The sequence below is a fragment of the Balearica regulorum genome, chromosome 2, assembly GCF_011004875.1.
Source record: "Balearica regulorum gibbericeps isolate bBalReg1 chromosome 2, bBalReg1.pri, whole genome shotgun sequence".
Classification (NCBI taxonomy): domain Eukaryota; kingdom Metazoa; phylum Chordata; class Aves; order Gruiformes; family Gruidae; genus Balearica; species Balearica regulorum.
In genome coordinates, this window is record NC_046185.1 from 146,361,054 (window position 1) to 146,383,212 (window position 22,159).

Consider the following 22,159-nt stretch of genomic DNA (forward strand, 5'->3'; position numbering starts at 1 on the left):
GGCGGTGGAGCCAAACTACAATAGGTTTGGTCATAACCGTGTTTGAATTTCATGACTTTTACTTTGAAATGGCATACTTAAATTCTCATTATTATTATACGAATTTATATTATATCATATCTCTTTGTTTATTAGTAAGGCATAGTAAATGATTGCAAATTCAACTTCAGGTATTAGTAACCTGAAATTTGATTCCCTTGTTCTCATTCCTTTCTGAATTCAACCGGGGCCTAGTAGCTGCAGGATAAAACACTCCATGCAAATTCCAGCACATCTTTTAATAATACTATAACACGAGTGTGAGGCCTGACCACCTCAGTACAGAACTGTGGTTAGAAATCTCTAATAAATCTTAGCCAAAGATCTGCTGTGCAATACCATCATAACTAAACATAGTATACAGACTGACAACTGTTTTACGATTTCTAATTAATGATTTGACTTGTCCCAAATGAATTCAGAGCATTAGTACCTAGAAAAAAATTCTTGTATTCTATCAAATGTGTTGATATGAAATAACTGAGGTAAGTAAACATGATACTTCATAACGTTTTATGTGGATGTTTTGAGTGTTCTTTGTAATTTTTATGATTTTAAAAAGGTAACTTGCAAAATCATCCTGTGTGTGTATGGTTGTACTTATGTACATGTTTGCAGGGGAAATCTTCATGGTGTTTATCTTTTGTTTTGCAGACAAAACCTGTTGCATTTGCAGTTCGGACAAATGTTGGGTACAGTGCAGCTCACGATGACGATGTTCCAGTCCCAGGCATGGCCATCTCATTTGAGGCTAAAGATTTTCTTCATGTTAAAGAAGTAAGTAAAACTAGAGGAGTAAGTGAATCTCTCTTCAAGGGTCTATTTGAGTAATTGTGCTACTATTTCTTCACGTTAAGATAACCCTTCCCTTGGTCAAAGCACTATACAACTGTTATATAAGTAAGGTAACGCTACATAAGGAATTGAATGTTCTTTGAAATACTGTTCTCATAAAGCAATGGCACAAATTCCTTACAATCAAATTAATAAAGCTTGGAAAGCAAGTGCTTTTCTTCTCTAGTAATTGTCGCTTACTTGGAGGTTTAAAAATCTCCCTCCACATATTCAATGATACAATATCTGTGGGTTTTACCACTCTAGCACTCTGAGGATTCATTGTGAGTCGGCAGTACAGTGTTGATTCTGTTTTATTTGTGACTTAATTTAAAAAAAAAAAAAAACAAATCCTCAGGTCTCCTTTTTTACACTGAAGTTTCTTCCCTGGCACAGACAATATATTGTTGTTAACAGTTACATACTGAAAAACTGACGTGATAATTTTCAAGATGCACATAGCAACTGCCAAAAAAGTGCTTTGCGTTTGCTGTGTTGGCTTTCTTTTCCTGTAGTTTGGCTTTGAAAATTTTAAAGTTTTACAGTCTTATTCTTTCTCTGCTCCTTGCAAGACAATCCAAAGAAATAGCTTGGTTACTTTCCCATACAAGACTTCCTAAGCAGCCTGCTGCTCCCTTCTGAATGATTCCCTCATTTTATGAGATTTCCCGGCTTCTGGTCATATTCTATTGTGTTTTGTCAAAAAAAAAAAAAAAAAAAAAAAAGTCCACCTGGAAAAGGAAATTTATAGCAGAAGAAAGAGAAAGTTAGCTTAAGGATGAGAGCAACTTAGCTGTACATTTGAAATGATACCTTTGCCCCATTTTAGATTATTGAAAGATCCCTCAGTAGTTATGATTGATGATGCACGGTGATTCTGCTAGTGCAGGTGCTTTGCAGAAGCAAGAAAGATTCCTAATACACAGATAGAAATACGGGTGAACAGAGACTAAGGAAACACAAGAAATGGACTTTTAGTGCCTTCATACTGATGAATGACAATCATAATTTTCCATATATATTAAACACACAAAAAAGGGAGAATTTGGATTCAAACTGTATATAGTGAAGAAAATGTTTTCTGTCTGATGATAGTTCAAAAGAATTGCTCTGCTCTGTCTTGTGACAAAAGCAAGGATGAGCAGGTACAGAAGCCAAAAGAAAACCATCAGTATTCTCAGGTGAGTCTGGAAGCACTGGAAAATACAGCTCAGTTTGGTTAGATTAAATGATTTTGTATAGTCATCTATTCCATCTGCATTTCAAATGAGCTGGTAATCTCAGACTTCATGTCAAATCTTCCCCTGTTTCCATATGAACCAGAAACACAGTGCTAGCAGATTTTCTTTTATAATTTATGCTTTTTTCCTCATAGACTCAGATGTAAATATGCATGGGAGTTAATGAGGAAGAAGAAGTTTCCTGAACTTTTCTGGATCTCCAGAAATGTCTTGAAAGGGTGCTTAGCTCAGCTGAGCTGTTATATTGTCTGTGGCTGCATGTAGCACTGAGGAATGGAAAAATAAAATGTTCTTGCAGCTTCAGATGTAACAGAACAGGCACTCTGCACTAATTGCCATTAAAAATACCTCATTTTCTCTCTCAGCAGTTCAGGAAAGTTGACTGCCTAGCAGTGCTAGGCCAGAGCTGGGTTGTGAAAGGGCCCTTGTGCCAAGGCCAGGTGAACCCCTGGGATGGAGAGATGGGAAGAGACCTCATGGAGCCAGCTTGGACTCACTGGTCCTGCGTTTGGCAGTGGCTGTTCATCTGGGTGGTCAAACCTTTTTGGGAGGGTACCCGGAGCAGTGGGGCTTCCCTGCACAGCTGTGTCCTCCTCCTCCATCTTCCATGGCTGTGCCTTGCTCGCTCACCAGGGCTCTGTAACCCACCAGATATTGCTCCTTCAGTAATTTTGGTGCTCCCTACAGTTAATGTTGGGAGAACTGAAATGTCCAAAATTTAATTATTTATGCAAATGAAAAGTAAAAATGTATTTGACTCTCAAATGCAGTGTTGCTTCTATATTTTTTTTTGTATTGCGGCTTACCAGTACCTGAAGGGGCCTACAGGAAAGATGGTGAGGGACTGTTTACAAGGACATGGAGTGATAGGACAAGGGGTAATGGGTTTAAACTAAAAGAAGGTCGATTTAGATTAGATGTTAGAAAGAAATTCTGTACTGTGAGGGTGGTGAGGCACTGGAACAGGTTGCCCAGAGAGGTTGTGGATGCCCCCTCCCCGACAGTGTTCAAGGCCAGGTTGGATGGGGCTTTGGGCAACGTGGTCTAGTGGAGGGTGTCCCTGCCCATGGCAGGGGGGTTGGAACTAGATGATCTTTAAGGTCCCTTCCAACCCAAACCATTCTATGGTTCTATGATTCTATTCCCAACTGGTTGCTAGAAATAAAGAATCTCCAATAACTTTTGCTTGCATAGTAATGCCGTATTGGATCAATGCTGTCTTCTTGTCTGTGAGTGTTCTCCATTTGTGCTGCTGAGAGGGCTCAAACAAGAAAAACCTCAGTTCCAAATGTACATGGGCAATGGTGAAAAGTATTGCAGTGATAGTATGAGGGAAATTTATTTTCATTATTAGTTTACATTCATTAAAACTCAGTACATAAAAAGATGAAGGATGCCTTCCTGCATGAAGAAATATGCACTGCATCATAGTCGCTCCTGAATCTTTTGGGGCTTTAATGCATGGCCATAATTCTGCTTTGCATTTAATTCATATTTGTGTTTTCCTTGGCGCTCCCAGCACAGGTGAATTACAGAGAATCACTCGCCCAGCCCAACACCTTGAGAGCTGGACACCTCACTACCAAGATTTCCATTACTGCTTTTTCAAATTAGAAAGTATGATGTGTGGTATTAGGTACTCATAAAATTGTCTTATCCTCCTTTTCATGTACTGACAGAGCATTTAGCTTTGAGACTTTGCAGAAGTGAATTCCACCTGCTTTAATTTTTATATGAAGAAAAAGTTCCTATTGATTTAACATTTCTATCAATTATAATAAACTTTATGTTGTTGTGTAGTAGTCTGTTTTACTGTAGGACAGCATAAAAAAAGTAGTGGCTGTTCAGATTTTAATTTAGTGCTGTTTTTTAAGTTTCTACCTCTGTTTTACCAATTTAATGGTACTACTTCTGCAGACTTCATGTATACCATAGAGCAGTTCCATATAATGGCAACCTCCATTGGCTCAATTGCTCTAGTCTTCCTCCACCTATATTATTGTACAACATAACATACTTTAAATGCACATACATACCTTTAGTTAGCATTTTGCAATGTGAGGTTATGATTTTAATAGTATGTTTCAGTCTAATACAGCTTTGAGAAGCTGCTATTCCAGATTAGCTCCCTATTAAATGTTGGTATTCTTACTCTTAAAGGCATCCCATTGGATGAATGTTATAGATCCCCTTGTATTTTATGAGGTTAAAAGTGCATTTATTTCAATCTTTATTTTTTTGTTAGCTCAATATCTCAGTGTTGGTTTCAAGCATCACAACATTTCTATGGTAGCCAAAATGAAAGATAATACTGCAATTTAGGTTGCATATCATTGATTCACTAACATTGTATTCTCAGTGAAATTAATTCCTTTTTATGGGAGCCCACACATTATACATGTTTTACTCTTAACTGTACACTTATTAACTACTTATTAAATAATTAAACCTGCTCTATAATATCTACATTCATAGCTTCATATTCAAGAAGGCAACTTCTTTTCCCATGCAGAAGTTCTTTTACAGTTTCACAAATAATCCCAATTATCCAAAATTCATATTTGACAGTAGTAATTCCCCTGGAACTCCTAGAATATTGCATGTGGGGCCATACATAACAGTGACCAATGCTCATCCAAAAATGGTGGATAAATAATAAAGGAAAAAGCAAATAGTTCTGCTTTACAGACCTCTGCAAAACAAACAAAACCCCCTATGTGTGTATGAATAAATATTAAATTAGAGTAGTCATAATCTCATATTTCATATAGCTGAAATTCAGTTAATTAATTAGATTATCTTGTGCATTTGTAGAATTGTAAGGTTTTTTAGTTATCCAAAAATATCTATTCCTTGTGGATCTATCACTGTACGTTTAAGACGCAGACCACATGGGCTGTATGCAGTACAGCATATATAAGCAGCAGAGTGTAGTCGTATTTCAGAGGGTTTTAGTAGGTTCAGAGAAGCGGGGGAGTTTGAGAAGTAGTATTTTTTTATTTTATATTCAGAGAAATGAATATAATGGAATAAGAAAAATAGATTATTACAGAGCTGTAAAAAGCACTGCAGTGGGTAGGAGCAGATAAGAAGAAATCTCTGGTGTCCACCAAGGAGAAACATCAAGGGAGAACAAAAGCAGCTCTCATGTATGAGGAGAAAAGACTGAGAAGCAGAAAAAAATAAAGATGGTGAAATGGGTGGAAATAACAGACAAGGAGAGTCATGAAGTCTATGAAGGAGGTTTCTGCTTAAGTACTGTAGCATTTTAATAATTTGCAAGGTATAATTATTTTAATGTATTTCTGAATATTACCACAATTCTTCATTGCCATAATAACATAGTACAGTGATTAACTGCAGGGAAGAGTTACATAAAATGGCTTAGCTGCAAATTAAAAATAATAACAAAATGATCCCAAATACGGTAATTTCTTAGTACATGACCTGGGGTTTTTTTTGGTTTTTTTTCTTAATCTGTAGAAATTTAATAATGACTGGTGGATAGGACGGTTGGTAAAAGAAGGCTGTGAAATAGGATTCATACCAAGCCCAGTCAAACTAGAAAACATGAGGCTGCAGCATGAACAAAAGGCCAAACAAGGAAAATTCTACTCCAGGTAATAACAATAAATCATTAAAAACAGTAGCATTGACTGTGACACAACTTGAAAGTTAATGCTGTATATGCTATAGTTCTGTTTAATTACTGTAATTGGCAGCTGCTAATATTTTGCATCAATGAAGGAAGTAATATTTATGTATATTATTAGTGTCATTTCCATTTGAGAAAGAAAGTAGATATTTAGACTGGTGGTCTGTGGTGGCCTCCGATGGGTATTATTCCATTTTATTTTCATAAAATATTTGCAAATATACATTGCAGTTAGTGGATTTACTATATGCAAGCACAATTTTTGATTTAAAAAAAATCAATCATCTCCCTAAATTCTTTAGCATTTGTTACTTGTTTTCATGATCTTGCAATTTCTGAACACTTTTAAAGCTGATATGAGAAATTACAGCAAATGTTAAGATGAATTTATTTGTAATCTGAAGCCAGTGCCTGTTGGGTGACTCTTAGGGAAAAAAGTGCTTTGGTCTGTCAAATTCATTGCCTACAAATACAGCTTTTAAGAATACTGCACTTTAATGATGGAAGTTTCATGTCAAGTCATTTGTTGTCTCTGACTATAGCCATCATTACATAAAAAAAACCCATTCAGTATCTAAATATATTGAACAATACTGCAACATGGTAATAATGTCATCTTTACCGTAGAATTCTTAATAAAGTAGTTTTCCAGTAAATATTAACACATGTGGATGTAAACACCATTTGCTTCCGTTTGGGTATGCAGGAAACAAATATTTCCAGTATGTCTGAGTGGGATGGACCTGGAATTGAGAAAACAGCTGGGAAACATTTGGGAAGCCGGGAAGGTTTTCCTACTTCGTTAGGAAGGGCAGCAGTGTTTGAAGAGCGTGTCCACGCTAGGAGGAGACCAGGGTGCTGCAGTGCTCAGCTGCATTCGCCAGCTGTGAAATGCCTTTCCTATGAGTGTGCTGTCCTCAGCAGGGGGATGTCGGGCTCCTTTGTCCTCTCGTGACGCTTCTGATATACAGCCAGATCCGACCCAGCGATTAGGTCCCTTTCCAAATTGTAAAGGCTTCCATTCTCCAGAACTTCTCACTGGAGATAACACTGTCCTACGCCACAAATGCATTTACTTAGTGTTTATTAATATTTTAAGATGGAGAAAGTGGAAACTAGTACTATCACATGAATTATTTGAAGAGCATAATAGTCTTTCTTACATTCTTTTCAGTACTTTTCTCATTATGGTAACTGAAATAAAATAACTAAAAATATTGTTTCATTTTTCACAACTTGGATAGGTTTTCACAGAGCAGAATTTGACAAAACCCTAGACTGCTTTATCTTCGTTGGAAAGACTTTTTTTTCCCAAGTGATACCTTGTATTGAGACAACAAAAGAATTTATACTTTAATTAAATTGAAAAGATTACACGCAAACACACTATCATTTTCATTAGGGAGCTATCAATAACTCTTCTGTTAAAGGAAACAGATATGCTCACTGGCTTAAGAATTAGTCTTAGTAATGAGTAGTAATATTAATAATTATAATTCAGTAGCCATATTAATAATTGGATTGCATTAAGATCATGAGGTAGTGAGAGCATATGCAGCAGAATGAAGTTGCATGGCAAAACAAGGAGCATGATTGATGCTTGCAGTTTCCCAGTCTTCAAAATGTACACACATTTTGTATAAGATGTATATTTTATACCACTGCCAGAAATAGTTTGTCTCTCAGCTAGCAGCTCATTTAGAAGGCAGGTAATAAATAAACTAGAATAAATACTGAGAAAGCTATGAAACTTCCAACTAATTTGTTGCTCTACTCCAGTAAATCAGGAGGAAACTCTTCATCCAGTTTGGGTGACATCGTTCCTAGTTCCAGAAAATCGACGCCTCCATCATCTGGTGAGTAGGTCATGAACCCTTCAGTTTACAGGCTCATGCACCTAATCCGTTAATATTTATATACATTTAGTCCTATTTTTCTTATTCCCTGTACTTCATAGGTGTAAGGTTGGGTGGTTGCGTTGCCCTCTAAGGCTGGTTTGGATAGGTTTGAAGTAATGGGGTCGATGCCGGCAAGATCAGGCAATGTTAACAATCCACAAAATTCCCCCTTTGCTTTTAGCATGTGTCGTGGTTTTGCCCCAGCCGGCAGCTGAGCACCACGCAGCCACTCACTCACTCCCCCCTATCGGGATGGGGGAGAGAATTGGAAAAGTAAAAGTGAGAAAACGCGTGGGTTGAGATAAAGAAAATTTAATAGGTAATGCAAAAGCCACGCACACAAGCAAAGCAAAGCAAGGAATTCATTCACTGCTTCACATGGGCAGGCAGGTGTTCAGCCATCTCCAGGAAAGCAGGGCTCCATCACATGTAACGGCGACTTGGGAAGACAAACACCATCACTCTGAATGCCACCGCCCCCTCCCCACCACTCTTCCTCTTCCCCAAGCTCCTTGTAAACTGAGCATGACATCATATGTTATGGACTATCCCTGTGGTCAGCTGGGGTCAGCTGTCCCAGCTGTGTTCCCTCCCAACTCCTTGTGCACCCCCAGGCCACTCACTGGTGGGGTGGTGTGAGAAGCAGCAAAAACCTTGGCTCTGTGTAAGCACTGCTCAGCAACAACAGGTCTATATAACAAAAACATCGCTATAGTATGAGCCCTGCTTCCAGCACAAATCCAAAACATAGCCCCATGCTAGCTACTGTGAAGAAAATTTACCCTCTCGGCTGAAACCAGGACACCATGGTGTTTTGTAGCAAAGACACAATAAAATGATGAGGCTGCATTGCAGTAGGATAGTAAGAAATTTGGTCTGGTCTGAGCACTCCTGCTGAACAAGAAATGCCTTCTGGTACAGGAGAAAAAGCAGCAAGAAAAATCAAAATTCCCAAGAGGTTTCTGCAGTAACATCAAGAACAGCATTATTTTATTGTAACAGGAACTTTTAGTTTCACAATTCTGATAATGAGGATGCGCTTCATGTAATTCTAGCATATTGGATATTTTTTGCCTTTTGTGACTTTTTTTCACAAATACTGTTTTGTATTTAGAGCATCAGCAGACAGATTTAACTTTAGTTAGGTTGCATTCAAGAAGTATGAACCAAATACATGGCGAGTTGGTGGAGGAAACTGGCATTAGCTCCTTGAAAAAAAGCACAGTGGGGGAATAAAAACCCCAAATCTACTAAATTCAACTGCTGTGTTTCTGGATGTTTCATCTTCTCATGAGAGAGAAAATAGACACTTTGAATACCCCAAATCAGAATATAGTAATGAATGTTGCTAGTGCCTTGTCTACCGAGGCAAAGACATGTATTTTCCAATCATATCAGTTTATATGGAGCCTGGTCTACAGAGCAGGCATCTTAAAATGATCCCGAGGATTTTAAATTATTTGCATGGACATTAAGAGCGAGACAGAGGAATTCAATCAAGTTATGGCAGTAGCTTCATTGGATTAAATTAAATGAAAAATATATCTGTCTGTCTTGTGAAACCATGAATTTGTAACAACCAGCTTTATTACAAATGCAGTTTGTTTATCAAAATTCCACTTAAATTTCTTACCTCTATTTTTTTTTTGAAAATGTGTTTTTAGTTTACTAATATGTGTCCATCACAAGTCTGTAGAACTCACCTTAATCTTTTATTTTTCAATGGATTTTAACTGTCATATTTAATGTAAGGCCTGCTTTTTCAACAGCTGCATTTTTGTAGTAGAAAGTGTTCATGGACCAATGTTGGAATTTTATAGTTAGAGCATCTGAAATGCTATAATATTTTTTGTATCCTAAAAACACTTGTACGGAAGAACATAGGAAATTTTCAGAATGTTGCACAGAATTTAGAGGTAAGAGAATGAACAGCATGCTTTGGTTACCAACTGACCGACTGCTAGCGATGCTGTAATTTTCATTGCATTGAGTCATTTCTTCAGACAGTAGTTTTCAGAAACCTGTTTTTTCTAGAGAAAGAAGAAAATCTGGTTAAATTTATTTAGTTACATTGAAGATTTGGAGAATATTTATGAATAGTGCACATTAGCTTATTCTGTGATTGTAAGATTTTGAGTCTGCAGTACTTTTTTTTTTACTTATCTTAAGATATCCCAAGAAGGGTGAAAGAGACATAGCTTGTGACTAACACAAGAACTCAAGTGACTTTGAAGTACAGTTGTTATTCCCGAGCCTCTTCTTTTTGAAAATATAATAAATGAAAAATACATAAATTACTTAATTAGTTGAAGAGATTATAACTGAATAAGTTAACTTCAGTTTTTGACTTTGAGTCAGGGGTTTTTTTCCGTATAAGCTAGTGCCACAAAACCAAAAAAAACCCAAAATATGAAAACCAGTGGAAAAACAAATGAAAAGAAGTCTCATAGCCATTTAAATAATCAATATTATATTGATATAGTAATCAATCCATACAGTCCTCATGGGCCACCAAACAGGATGAGGATAACGGTGAAAATTACTTTGGAAAAAAACCCAACACATTAAAGATAATTAACAGTAAAAGAAATATCACAGAAGATGTTACATAGTCTGAAGACTGAGAAGGAAAAAAGGAGATATTGGTATCTAGCTGATCAAATGCTGGATTTCTGTTTTAGAGGAAAAACTTCAGAACCCTGATTTTTCTTTACTGAAGATTTTAGTTGAACATAGAACTGAAGGAGTTTTAATATGCCTTATTATGAGTGATTTATAGCATCTGTGCTGGCCTGCATTCAATAAAAGAGAATATGTTCTTTTTATACTTATGAAGAGGATGAAGGAGCAGTGTTGCTAGAAGAAAATGTTATGTGATTTCTGTGGCTGTTTTTAGGAGCAGGAGTATAGAAACTAGGTGCGGATCTACTCACAGGCTTTCCTGGCAAGGGCAGGCTCAAAGGCACGGTTCTGCAACTCGGGGATTGTCAGGCGTCATGGCATTAGATCTGTGGATGATTCAAATGGGAAGATATACTTCACTCAAACAGAAGAGATCACTGTCCCAAGTGTCTCTTAAATCAGTAGCTGCACGTAGGCTTGGCAGAAATATTTATCTGTTGCATAATTTAATAGCACATGCTGCTGTATTAGTTGATGTCCCACTCATCAAGCAGCTGAAAGCAGGTCACTAAGGTGGTTTCATAATAGTGTGCAATGATTAATTATGGGTTTGGATAAAGTCAATGCAAACGATACTTCTTACAGATGTATTTAGAGTTAGATTCGGTTCCACATAATGGCATGGCAAGAGAAGCATGTGTTACCAGAGCGTGTCAAGAGGTGGGTAAGATCTTTACGCACAAGGGTGATCTGGATCACTTTTGTGTATGTACTTGCTTTCTGAAGACAAATTTAATGCATTATTTAAGATCAGGATTGAGCATTGTCAACAAGAAAGCTTTTTTTGTTGTTTGTTTTGTTTCGGATGTAGTTAACAGGTGTCTGTTGGAATCAGCATTCAGGATAACATGGCTTTGCATTTTGAAAATGTATTTATTTCCTAGTCTGTGATGATTTTTTCTTAAACTGTTGTTACTTGCTTGCTAAAGAGTAACTTAAAATGGTATAATATTTTATATTTATGGTATAAGCATTGTATACTGTATATTCTTTTGGGGTAGAGGTTGAAGTGGTTTATTGTATTCACTTTCATTTTGTCCTGCCTACATCCTCACTCTCTACAACAGGATCCAGGTCTCTGAGACAAGCTGAGATAAATTTCCTTTCTTCTGCTACCCATTCTTTTTAGTTTTCTCTATTAGTAGGTCTGTTTTTATTATTTCTCATAAACGTATCTTATGACTACTGTGCAGTTTTAGTTAAAGTAGTTAAAAATGCGAATTGTAGTCCACCCTGAGGTAAATGTAGATATTATTGTACCAGTGTCAGGCCAATTTTGTCTTCAAAAGTGATTTTTCTTCTGTTTCTTAATTTCCTATAGACATGCTAGTGACATTTTAAATTTCAGTTGGTGATACCCATTTTGAATTAGTGCTCATTGCTATAAAATAATTCAAATGTTGTTGGCCAAGTTCTGTTGTTTACATTGGTGAAAGTCTTATCTATTCCAGTGAACTAGTTTGGATTTACACTGGTGTAACAAGAACGAACTTGGCCATTGCTCTGTTTTATAAAAGTAGTTCTGTGTATGTCTGATGTAGCTGTGTAAAAGGGGATCAGAGGAAAATGTTATAGTAGCTGTTACAGATTGCCTTCTGTCTTCTAATCCTAATGTACTGCACCTTTAAATTTTTCCCTTTGTTTTATTGTGTTTGGAACTCATGGTTGATTTTTTATTTTTTATTTATTTATTTATTTATTACTCTGGTCAGTTTTATTTTTCTTTACCTGTTATTTCCTTTTTAACCTATCTTTACTTTCCCTGTCATCTGATAATTCTGAATTGTTTGTCTGTATATAGCTATAGACATAGATGCCACTGGCTTAGATGCAGAAGAAAATGATATTCCAGCAAATCATCGCTCCCCCAAACCCAGTGCAAACAGTGTAACATCACCCCACTCCAAAGAGAAAAGAATGCCCTTCTTTAAGAAGGTAACACCGACTTCCAAGCTCCCATCTGTCCACCTGCTCACCTGCAGTGCGTCACATTTCTAGTCCTGTTAACTGTCTGCGTCCTTTGACAAGCCAATAACATGCATGCTTTGTTGTTCTTTGTTTCTTTTCCATGCTGCTGTAGCTAAGCAGAAGCAGAAATCGGTAAGTTTATATCGACATTACCTGTGTTTATCCTGCCACTGGCATCATTAGCATTATTACCCCACATTAACAATGCAGCTACTCTAGAATTAAAGAAGAAACGTAGCAAGCTGTTAGTGGATTCAGTACAAGAAAACAGTGTCAAGTTCAGTGCGTCCGTGAAGCTCTGTTACGGTACTTATCCTTTTTGATGGAATAATAGGACACACTTAGAAGGCCCTCTAAAAGTTTGAGAAATTTATTTCTAACAAATCCATACAATGCACCTCTCCAGTGCATGCTTATTCTTTCTGTATCTTTCTCATGTATTATTTTTTTCCTCATAACTCAGTCTATTGAAATCATTATTGGAATCTGATCAGATACTCAGATTGTACGTAGAAAACAAATACTCAAAATCATTGTATTTTTAATTTAGTCAGTATTTAAACTTCTAATTCACTAGGTGCAAAATCTGCAGGTGAACAAGACCAATGGAAAACCGCAGACTTGTTTTGATAGTTTACTTTGAGTTTCTACTGTTGTCATGTATAAATTATCAGCCAAATGTTCTTGCCATCCATCAGTCAGACTTTTTTAGTATCTCAGCTATTGGAAACGGTACTGTAGGTTCCCAGGAGAGCCAATGTCTCTCCACAGATAACCCAGATGATAACTGCAGAATTATGCAATTGGCATCCTGTTACAGCAAACTGTGATACGTTTCTAGGATCTTTGCTGCAGTAAGTTATTAAGACATTAGGTAGCAGTCAAACTGTGTGGTGAAATACCACATTTCTACTTTTTTGGTTTTAAATCTTTAGTCTTCATAGCTCTTATTAATTTGTTTTCAGCCACTCACTTAAATCTACAGGTAACAACAGACTGTTACAGTGTTTATAAACAGCATCAAGTGACACTGTTGCTCATGCTGTGGATGCTCACATGTTTAGTAAATAAAACTTTCTCTCTCTCTCTCTTTTCTTCTTGAACTCTTTTAAATAATAGTGGATCTTTCTCATTTCCAAAGTCACTGGTATTTGTCTCAGTAGGGTCTGTTAAGTACTGTATCATTCACAGCCCACTGTGGAAATCAACAGCAGTTTCTTGCTTCTGAGTAATGTCTTAATCATATTTATAACTAAATCTAAATGCTAAGGAAGACTAGTACATGTTGACATGCATTGAATGCTATCTGCATAAGCATCTTTCGAAGATGCAGCTTCTCGATGAACCACCTTGGACCTGGATGGTGGCTAGTCCCATCTGTCTCTTCATTCTCTGGTGCCTCTTCCATATCAGAGTCATTACTGGTCACAGTGCGTTTTGTAATACTGACATTTACAGTAAATGCTGGATGGGCATCCCAAGCTAATCTATATAGTCAAACCTCCGAGCAAAAGCTGTATGGTCAACACTATGCTAGTTTTTACTCCGAGTTCATATTTGAACTTGAATCTGCAAGTGAAAGCTGTATAGCTCAGTGCCATTCCCTTAGAAAATATTAGATTCTCTAATGCTAAATTACTTTAATGCTTCCATTAGATAACTTTTACTCAATTTTCTGCTGACAGCTTCATTACTTCAAGCTGTAAAGATTAGAGAAAAAAAAATTGCCTTTTTCAACAGAACAGATTTTTAAAATACCCCGTATTCCATCAAATAAGGTAATTTCTGTGCTTTCCCTAATTTTCAAATAGCTGGTTAACTTCTAGCATGAACACCTTTGGTTGAGTCAGCCACATGAAGACAAAGATCTGTTTCATCGGCACACTGATGCTATAAGCACTTACGCATCTGTAATGAATTTTTCTTAGGTTCTGTCTCTAATACACTTATCAGATTATTATTAATATTAGCAAGAACAGTGGAGGGCTGCATTTGGATACTGGCACAGCATAATTGCGGGGTTTTGCTTTGAAATGTGTTGAGTCAGATTCTGCACTGTGTGAAATAAATTAACTTGACATGCTTATGATGCCTTGGGCACTGGTATTCATTCTTATGTAACTAATTATCTGGTGAAGGTACAGGTAACAAAAAATATGATAAATTACGTTGAAAAACATTCACAAAAATGTTTTCCATGTTTTAGACTGCTTTAGACTGCTGCTTGTGTAGCATTTTGTGCTGTCACTGTATTAATGTCTGTCTTTGTGTTTTTCTGTTTCGGAATGTATATACTTATTTTAATGTTATTGTGAAACACCTTGGGATACGTTGAGTACTGAAACAACGAGCAATGACTGTATTCTGTGATCTTGACTGATGTATTTGTACTATGTAGGCATCTGAAAAAGAGATCTGGCATACCTTTTTCCATATCACCCACACGTGCCTGGGTATGGATTTCAATCATTTTTTCCCCTAAGACAAAGATAAACCGAACCCTCCCTTACAAACAAAAAACTCTTTCTGATAAGACTCATTCTTGGTGGTATATATTGAATAGCCAATTATTAAAGAAAAAAAAGGTTTAATTTGTTTATATTATATTTTAATAACAATATAAAACTGTTTGCCATCTTTGGAAGCAGGCAATCTTTTTATCTTTGTATTTTACAATACTTTTTATAGATTGTGCACAATACATCAGTAAGTAGTTTGGTGAATATCATGCTAACAGAATCCATTCTTGGGTGGTGACAGGAACTTCCCAAAGTGGAAGGATTGCTATCCCAAGCTCTGTTTATGAAAATTTTCTAGAAATACTAACTTGATCAGTCATTATTTTGATTTCATTTGCAAGTGAGTTGCGGATGCAAATGTGGAAGTCAGACTATGAGGGCTCCCATGGGAATTTGCAGTGGTGTCACAATGTTTTGTCAAGCAGTGGGCAGATCTGAACATGAAAAGAGATGTGTTATGCTTTTCCCATCCCTTTCTGTTTTATTTTTCTCTTTCATAATTTGCCTACATAAAATTTTGGTGGGAAGCAGATGTCACAGCTCTAGAGTCAACCATTTCAAATCATTAACTGTTGGAAATAACCTTTTCAATTAACCATGTAGGAATTACGGAGTGGGACATGTGAATGTCTCCAGAAAAACAGTTTTTGTAGCTCTCCAGAGCAAATATGAAAACAGCAAGAAAACCAAAAGTCAAAGAGAAGCCTTTTCAAAAGAAATCCCTGAACCTGTTACGTCTTTATGTTGTACTACCACTTTTCAGGAAAAGTTAATGAATCCATGATTCCTGTGTTGGTGACATCACTGGAAATTCAGAGTTCCTAATATTGTAAGTAATGTGTAACACTTTCTCTAGGTGCTGTGATGCTGAAAGCTTTTTCTGTTTTGCAGACAGAGCACATCCCTCCCTATGATGTAGTGCCTTCTATGCGACCAGTAGTTTTAGTGGGGCCTTCTCTGAAGGGATATGAGGTAGGTGATCCTTGGAAATTGTTTCATTTTGCCGAAAGTATTGTGCTTCATTTGAATCATATTTGAATGTTGAAATCTAGTTAAGCAGAATAACATAACTTATATCATAGACAAAAATACAGACAGTTCTTACTTCTACCAGATACCTGCTTACATGTATTTTGTTTCATATCAGAATTCACATTCAGAATAAATTACTTACATTCCAGTCATATTGTTCAGATATAAGATTTACTGTAACCTTTATTACATATTATTATTAGCATCAAGTATTATGAGTTTCCTATGTTAGTATTAATTTGTTGTTTGTTTGCTTCTAGGTAACAGATATGATGCAAAAAGCATTATTTGATTTTTTAAAACATAGATTCGAAGGGCGGTAAGTACTTTGCAATGCAAATCTACTTGAGTTCAGGTCCTGTTTAGGTACTACCAGGTTTTTAAGAAATAATGACGTTCTTTTTGTAGAAAATTAGGAATGGCAGCTAATTCCTTGATCAATGGACTGTAGTGGGGATTGGAAGCTTCCTTAGCAGACCATGCTAAACCTGTGCTGCAGTGGGAAGTGTTTAGGGACGTGTATTTCTGGAGAGTGGAAAAAAGGATGTCTTCTTCTTGATGACTGAACATTCGCACTCCAAATTGCTAGATATTTATCTGCAGATTTAATGAATGTGTACTCTTAAAAACTTGTTTTATTTAAGTATTTTTCAAGTGATAGCTCATCAATGCTTGCTGGGTTCTATACAAGCCGACGAGGACCACCATTCCACCTCAGCTCTAGTTGCTTACAGTGGCATCTAACTTGGAAAGAGCGATACAAGATTCAGACTATCTAATGTATGTGATTGTCAAACTCTTGATGCCTCAGGATAGGAGCTTGGTTTGACAGAAGTGCTGGACTCTATAATGGGAAGTCTCAAAAGGACTGCTGGGGGGGTGTCAGTCCCCCACCTCACTGAAATATGGTCACCCGTGGTAGCAGACAGGCTGCACTTCCCTGGGCTTGGATATGAGTGCTGTTACAGCCTGTCCCCCACAGCGTACCAGGCAAGGTCCAATCTGATTTGTATTTGAGCCTCCAGGCACTACTGTAGTACAAATGTCAAATGATGATCCGTCTCTAAAAGCAGTGGCATGTTCTGTAATTCAGACATCACAGACCCATGGACCAGAGACATCAGGTGGATTCTCCACATGTGATTATATTGCTACTGGATCAAGCCCAGATTAATATGTGCTAGCGGGTTAACATTTGGGGGAAAATTTGAGAAAGTGGGAAGGTCTTGTTACAATGTCTGCAACTGCAGTGAATGTTCTATTTAGCCTGGAAGTGGGCAGAGCAGTGACACCATTCTGTCTGTCCTGGTGCTGTCAAACTTTCAAGAGGGAGCTTGAGGTTTTCTGTCTATAGATTCAGCTCTTTAAAATACTGGACATCGTGGTTTAAGCTATGGGATTTTCTCAGTCAGAATGATGATCTTCATACCTAACCACTTAGTAGTCTCTCTTGATATTAGTCAGGGTTGTCAAATCATAGATAGCTACCTTCAGAATTGGCAGGTAACAAAAGAGTGAGTGTTGCAAGCAGAAAAAAGTGATTGCGTCTTTATGTCTTAAAGCATGTCTAATTTTTAGTTGTAGATCCAGTTGTGACAATTGGTGTCTATAGTAGCAGATTGGAAGCATCCCAAACTTCAGTAGCAGTCTGAATTGGTACTTGAGGTCCTCAGCAAATTTGTACAGGAGGTTCTTAGATTCATGCTACTGCTGTCACTGCCACTCTGCTGTCAAGCTGTCCCTGCTCTCACTGCAAAATGTCCACTGTATGGACATACATATTCTTTGTTTTGAGAGCAGACTTGTTATTCCTGGTGTTACATATCTCAAGACATTAAAATGACCTTAAAAAGATGTTGAAAGATTGTAAAATAAAAAATAGCATTTTTAGACTGGTAAATGTATCTTTGTTCAATATACCATAATTACATTTGAAAAAGGGAAAAAATATTTTCTATTCCCTGTAGGAAGGAAGACTGGCAGGAAAAACCAACCAACCAACCAACCAAAAAACCCCAAACCTGTAAAAGTTTCTAGTGTTCATCAATTAGCAAATAAAGATAACTAATGACTACCCCAAATTACATGTTGGATTTCATTCTAAGACTAATGGCATTATCTGTGAGGAGCTGTGCCAGAAATCACAATCTTTGGTTATGTTTTTAGCTTAAGTTAAATCATGCCAAAGTTTCCAAAATGATGTTACGAACCAGTATTGTGCAAATAATTCTGGTTTTCCGTATTAACTTCTGCCTTTGCTACATTTTGTAGGGTTTTAGATAAATACATACACATGTTGAGCTCATTGGGAAAGGACATTTGGTTACATTTCAGACGAAGAGCGTCTGACTGTGCATGCTAGAGAGAAGCCCTCCCTGTTCTTAGCCAAATCCATTTCCTCCTTTTAAATTGCAAGTAAAATCTTACAAGGAAGAACAAGGGAATATCATCAGTCTGATTTAACTCTCAGCACTGGAAAAATGTGACCCCTAAACCTTATTAGACCAGAGACTTTGCAAGGGAATTTATCCAAAGGGTGCATTTTGACCCTGTAAAGCAAACCAAACGGAGTTGACTGTTTTCCTAGGAAGAAGAATACTCAGAAGGTTATGTAGCAGGTCAGTGCAAACAACTGGAAGTAACCGCTTCTTTTTTGGCTCATCTTTTCTCATAAACACAAAACTGAGCCTGCCAGATACTCAGCCCAGAGTTTTCATTTGCATGCTTCTCTGTGTCACAGTCCCCATTTTTAAATGGCCAGCATATTGCTGGATTTTTCTGGAAAATTACAGGCAACTCTTACACTCTGTTAAAAAACATGCTAGTAAACTGAATAATAAAAATAAGAGTTATATGCCTGTACTAGTTTCCCTGCTAAGCCTTACCTTTACCTGTTAACTCTGCATAACCCTGTATGTCTTACATGTATGGTTAAAGTCAGCCAGGTTGTCATTCAGTACCTATCAACAAATTAATCAGAATTAGGGAAAGGAGAAACCAGCCTATTCATACTGGGGATACTGGTGCAAAGTCTAACCACATCTGGCCTGGAGCCCCAAAGAAAGTCCCATCTTGTGCAGCGTGTCTCTGACCTCCTCCTGCCTCTCCTCTCCCCAAACACGTGTAGCTTTGCAGTCAGTGGATGTGCTGCATTTCGGTGCTGTGCGGAAAGGGAGATGTCTTATCGATAGTTCTTGCAACAGTATTAGATAAAGTTTCTTCTCTGTTCACATTGAGCAAAGCATACTATGCTGCTGAGAAGAACGTGTTTTCCATCTTTTAGTGTTAAATGAGCCTCTTTTTCTCCCCGCATCCCTGCAAGATAAATAACATTCTGTTCTATCTTACTGTATTTTATTTTTGCAGTATATCAATTACACGAGTCACAGCAGACATCTCGCTTGCCAAACGCTCAGTATTAAACAACCCCAGTAAGCATGCGATAATAGAGCGATCTAACACAAGATCAAGCTTAGGTAAGTACCTATAATGATGCTATCTACAAATTGGCTGTAAAATATACTACTCTCAATTTGTATCTGTAAGCTAAAAATAGCCTTCTCTCTGCTGTGAGAAAATCACAATTCCCATAATTCAGAAAGCCTGGCACTAGAAATAATTTTTAAATCGCTACCAGGTAAACTTCATAGAGTGCCAATTTTGGTTTATCCTGCTTATGTTCAGTTTTCATGCTCTGCTGTTTGCCTCAGTGGGGAGAAGTAGCCCTCCATAAGGTAAATAAAATCCGGTTAAATAGAACTGACAGTTTCAGAATACCTGAAATTGTATGGATAGTATTGATATTATGCATTATCTTTGATAAGATTACTGGTAGTGGTAGCTACTGATATTAGACCTGAAAAAAAATAATTATTGAAGTACACTTTTTCTGTCTATCTACAATGATTTCGTTCTGCTCCAGGTATTTAAAAATGGTATTTATTGCAATAAAATTTGATCTCGATAGTGAAAAACAGGGGTGGTGGTGTTGGTTTGGTTTGTTCTGTTTTGCTCTGAACGGGTCTCCTGGCTGCACGGCTGTGGGACACGGGGGAGATGAGTTGCTGTCTGTCTCTCTCCTCCTTGAACAGTCAGTGGCACGTGGACTGAGACCCATGTGTTTCTTTCTACAGCCAGTATCATTTAAAAATGGCTTTTTATTATAGCAAATATAGCTATATGCTTTATGTTAATCCAAATCCCTCTCCCCTTCCAGGTTCAATGGGAAACTATTCCTTTACTCACCCACCTTTGCATAGTGGTACCCCACGGAGCTAGACAATCAGGCTAGGGATTTATCCCTCAGTTATGCTCACGTTTGTGAGCAGCAGTGGTAACTGCAGCAGAGAAGGCTATTTCTTAGACTTTTGAAAATATATTGTTGGGTTTTATGTAAGTATTATTTTAATAAGTATTCTACCAATGAGTTAATATAGTACAAAGGTAATGTGCTTGATATATTAATACCAAATCCTTTTTTTCTAGGAAATAAATTAACCTCTTTTTGAGAACAGCTCTTTCCTAACCAGCCAATATAGGTTTGCAGTATTGTGCATATTGTTCATAATTGCACAGAGGACAGTAAACAGTGGAGTGAGCACCATTGTTTGGAACTAATTTAATAGATAACCCAGAATTAATTTCAAGGAGGCATAGACAAACAATGTGATAATCAGGAGTGGGAATAGCCATGAGGAACTGGATTTACAGGATTATAGGGAAGTCTCAATGGGCTTGATGCTACACACACCTACTGACTGCAGATTAGCTTCTGTAAAGGAATCAGTTAAAAATAGACTTGGGATTTGACTCATTGGAAACCAGTGTCACCACTGAATGTTCTAGTGTAAAATTAATGTATCCAAGAATTTTATAAAAATAGTGTCAGGCTCATAAGGATTTAGGAGGACAGTACAGACTTATTCCTCTCCTATATGAAAGCTTGTTTTGTATACAAAGAGAAATGTTTGCTTGTCAATACTGTTATATGTTTAATATGTGAAATGCTAGAACTAAATTTAAGGAAAGGGCAATTGATTCATTTCTTTAAAAGCCGAGAAGAATCTGTAATTTTGAAAAGACTTTTCTCTCCAAGAAGGTACAGTACATCGTTAGATCTCATTCACCTGAAAATGAGTCCCAATTGGCTTAGTTAAATTTCTATATGTACACATGCCATTTGCAGAAACTGCTGAACAAGCTCTGTGCTTTTGCTGCATTTCTTCATCAAAAGGACCCAAACCTTTTTCTTGTTGTTTCTGTGTATGTTACACTTGTTATAACCTTACCTCATGCTGTATGCTTTGTACAAGAACCTGATTGTCTTGGCTTTTTCCATTCTTTGCTTCATTAATGCTCTCCCTTTCCAGATGTTTTGGGTATGTATACAAGCTTGCAAATTACTTTTCCTGCTGTTTTGTGTTCAGTGCTTTATTGTACCTCACAGAACCACCATGTGTTTCTCGTAACTGGCTCACTGATAGACAAAAGCCAATCCTGTACTGTGTTGCTAAGTTTTTCTTTTAGAAAATCTTGCCAGTTTTCCTTATTTATTTTCAAGGAATTCTAAAAATAAAGTTGAGATTGACAAGTAAACACTAAAGATTAGGTTTTCCACTGTAAATTTCTAAGGCGTGTGCACCTAATCTGCATATTCTAACATAGACGTGTGAATGCCAGTGTAAAATATGTCATCGTGTATATGGCAAATCGATTGCAGACAAATAGCTGTTTATTTGCTTTCTGTGTGCATATGCAGTAACCTGTGAGGTGATACATGCACCCAATTTGCATGTGCAATTGAGTCCCTACCTTTGGAAGGTTGTCTCTAGAAAATGTATAGAGCTCCCTCTCACATCATTAGGTTGATATCCCAGAGTTTTGTTTTCTGAAAATGAAACATTAATAGAAGAAATAGTAGTGGATTATCAGTGCAAACTTCAGCCTTGTATTTTTATTTTCTTGATATCTGCGTGAAAAGCTTGAAACTGTGGTAACTATTATATATATACACACGTTATATATGTGATAATGTTGTTATGTATTCTCCATGTTTGGTAGTTTAATGACAATTGTTGTATGTGATAAGTTTCAAGTAAATGCTTCCCCAGATATATATTAAACTTAAATGGGTGCTAGCTAAGCCTCATAAAAATCCTTCCCTACTTACACAGGCCGTGGAACAGGAATGCAAAATTGGGATTTAACCAAGACTGTATTTCCATTCCAAAGTATCAAGGATCTAATATAGTTAGAAGAAAGAGAAGAAAAAATGGTGTTCAATGTGTTATG

The 22,159-nt window shown here is 37.0% G+C and overlaps 1 protein-coding gene across 9 annotated transcripts in view; it reads left to right on the forward strand.

Annotated features, from left to right (window-relative positions):
* Positions 1 to 22,159, forward strand: part of CACNB2 (calcium voltage-gated channel auxiliary subunit beta 2) — a 255,737-nt gene that overhangs the window by 217,244 nt on the left and 16,334 nt on the right. For 6 of the 9 annotated variants that reach the window (XM_075746314.1, XM_075746316.1, XM_075746320.1 and 3 more), the window contains 7 exons: positions 694 to 816; positions 5,598 to 5,734; positions 7,549 to 7,625; positions 12,151 to 12,284; positions 15,728 to 15,808; positions 16,129 to 16,187; positions 19,235 to 19,344. In XM_075746314.1, coding sequence (XP_075602429.1) covers positions 694 to 816; positions 5,598 to 5,734; positions 7,549 to 7,625; positions 12,151 to 12,284; positions 15,728 to 15,808; positions 16,129 to 16,187; positions 19,235 to 19,344 — 721 coding nt within the window. Of the gene's footprint in view, positions 1 to 693; positions 817 to 5,597; positions 5,735 to 7,548; positions 7,626 to 12,150; positions 12,285 to 12,429; positions 12,450 to 15,727; positions 15,809 to 16,128; positions 16,188 to 19,234; positions 19,345 to 22,159 lie in introns of all 9 variants that reach the window. The other 3 variants (XM_075746317.1, XM_075746318.1, XM_010312374.2) reach the window with 1 other exon arrangement.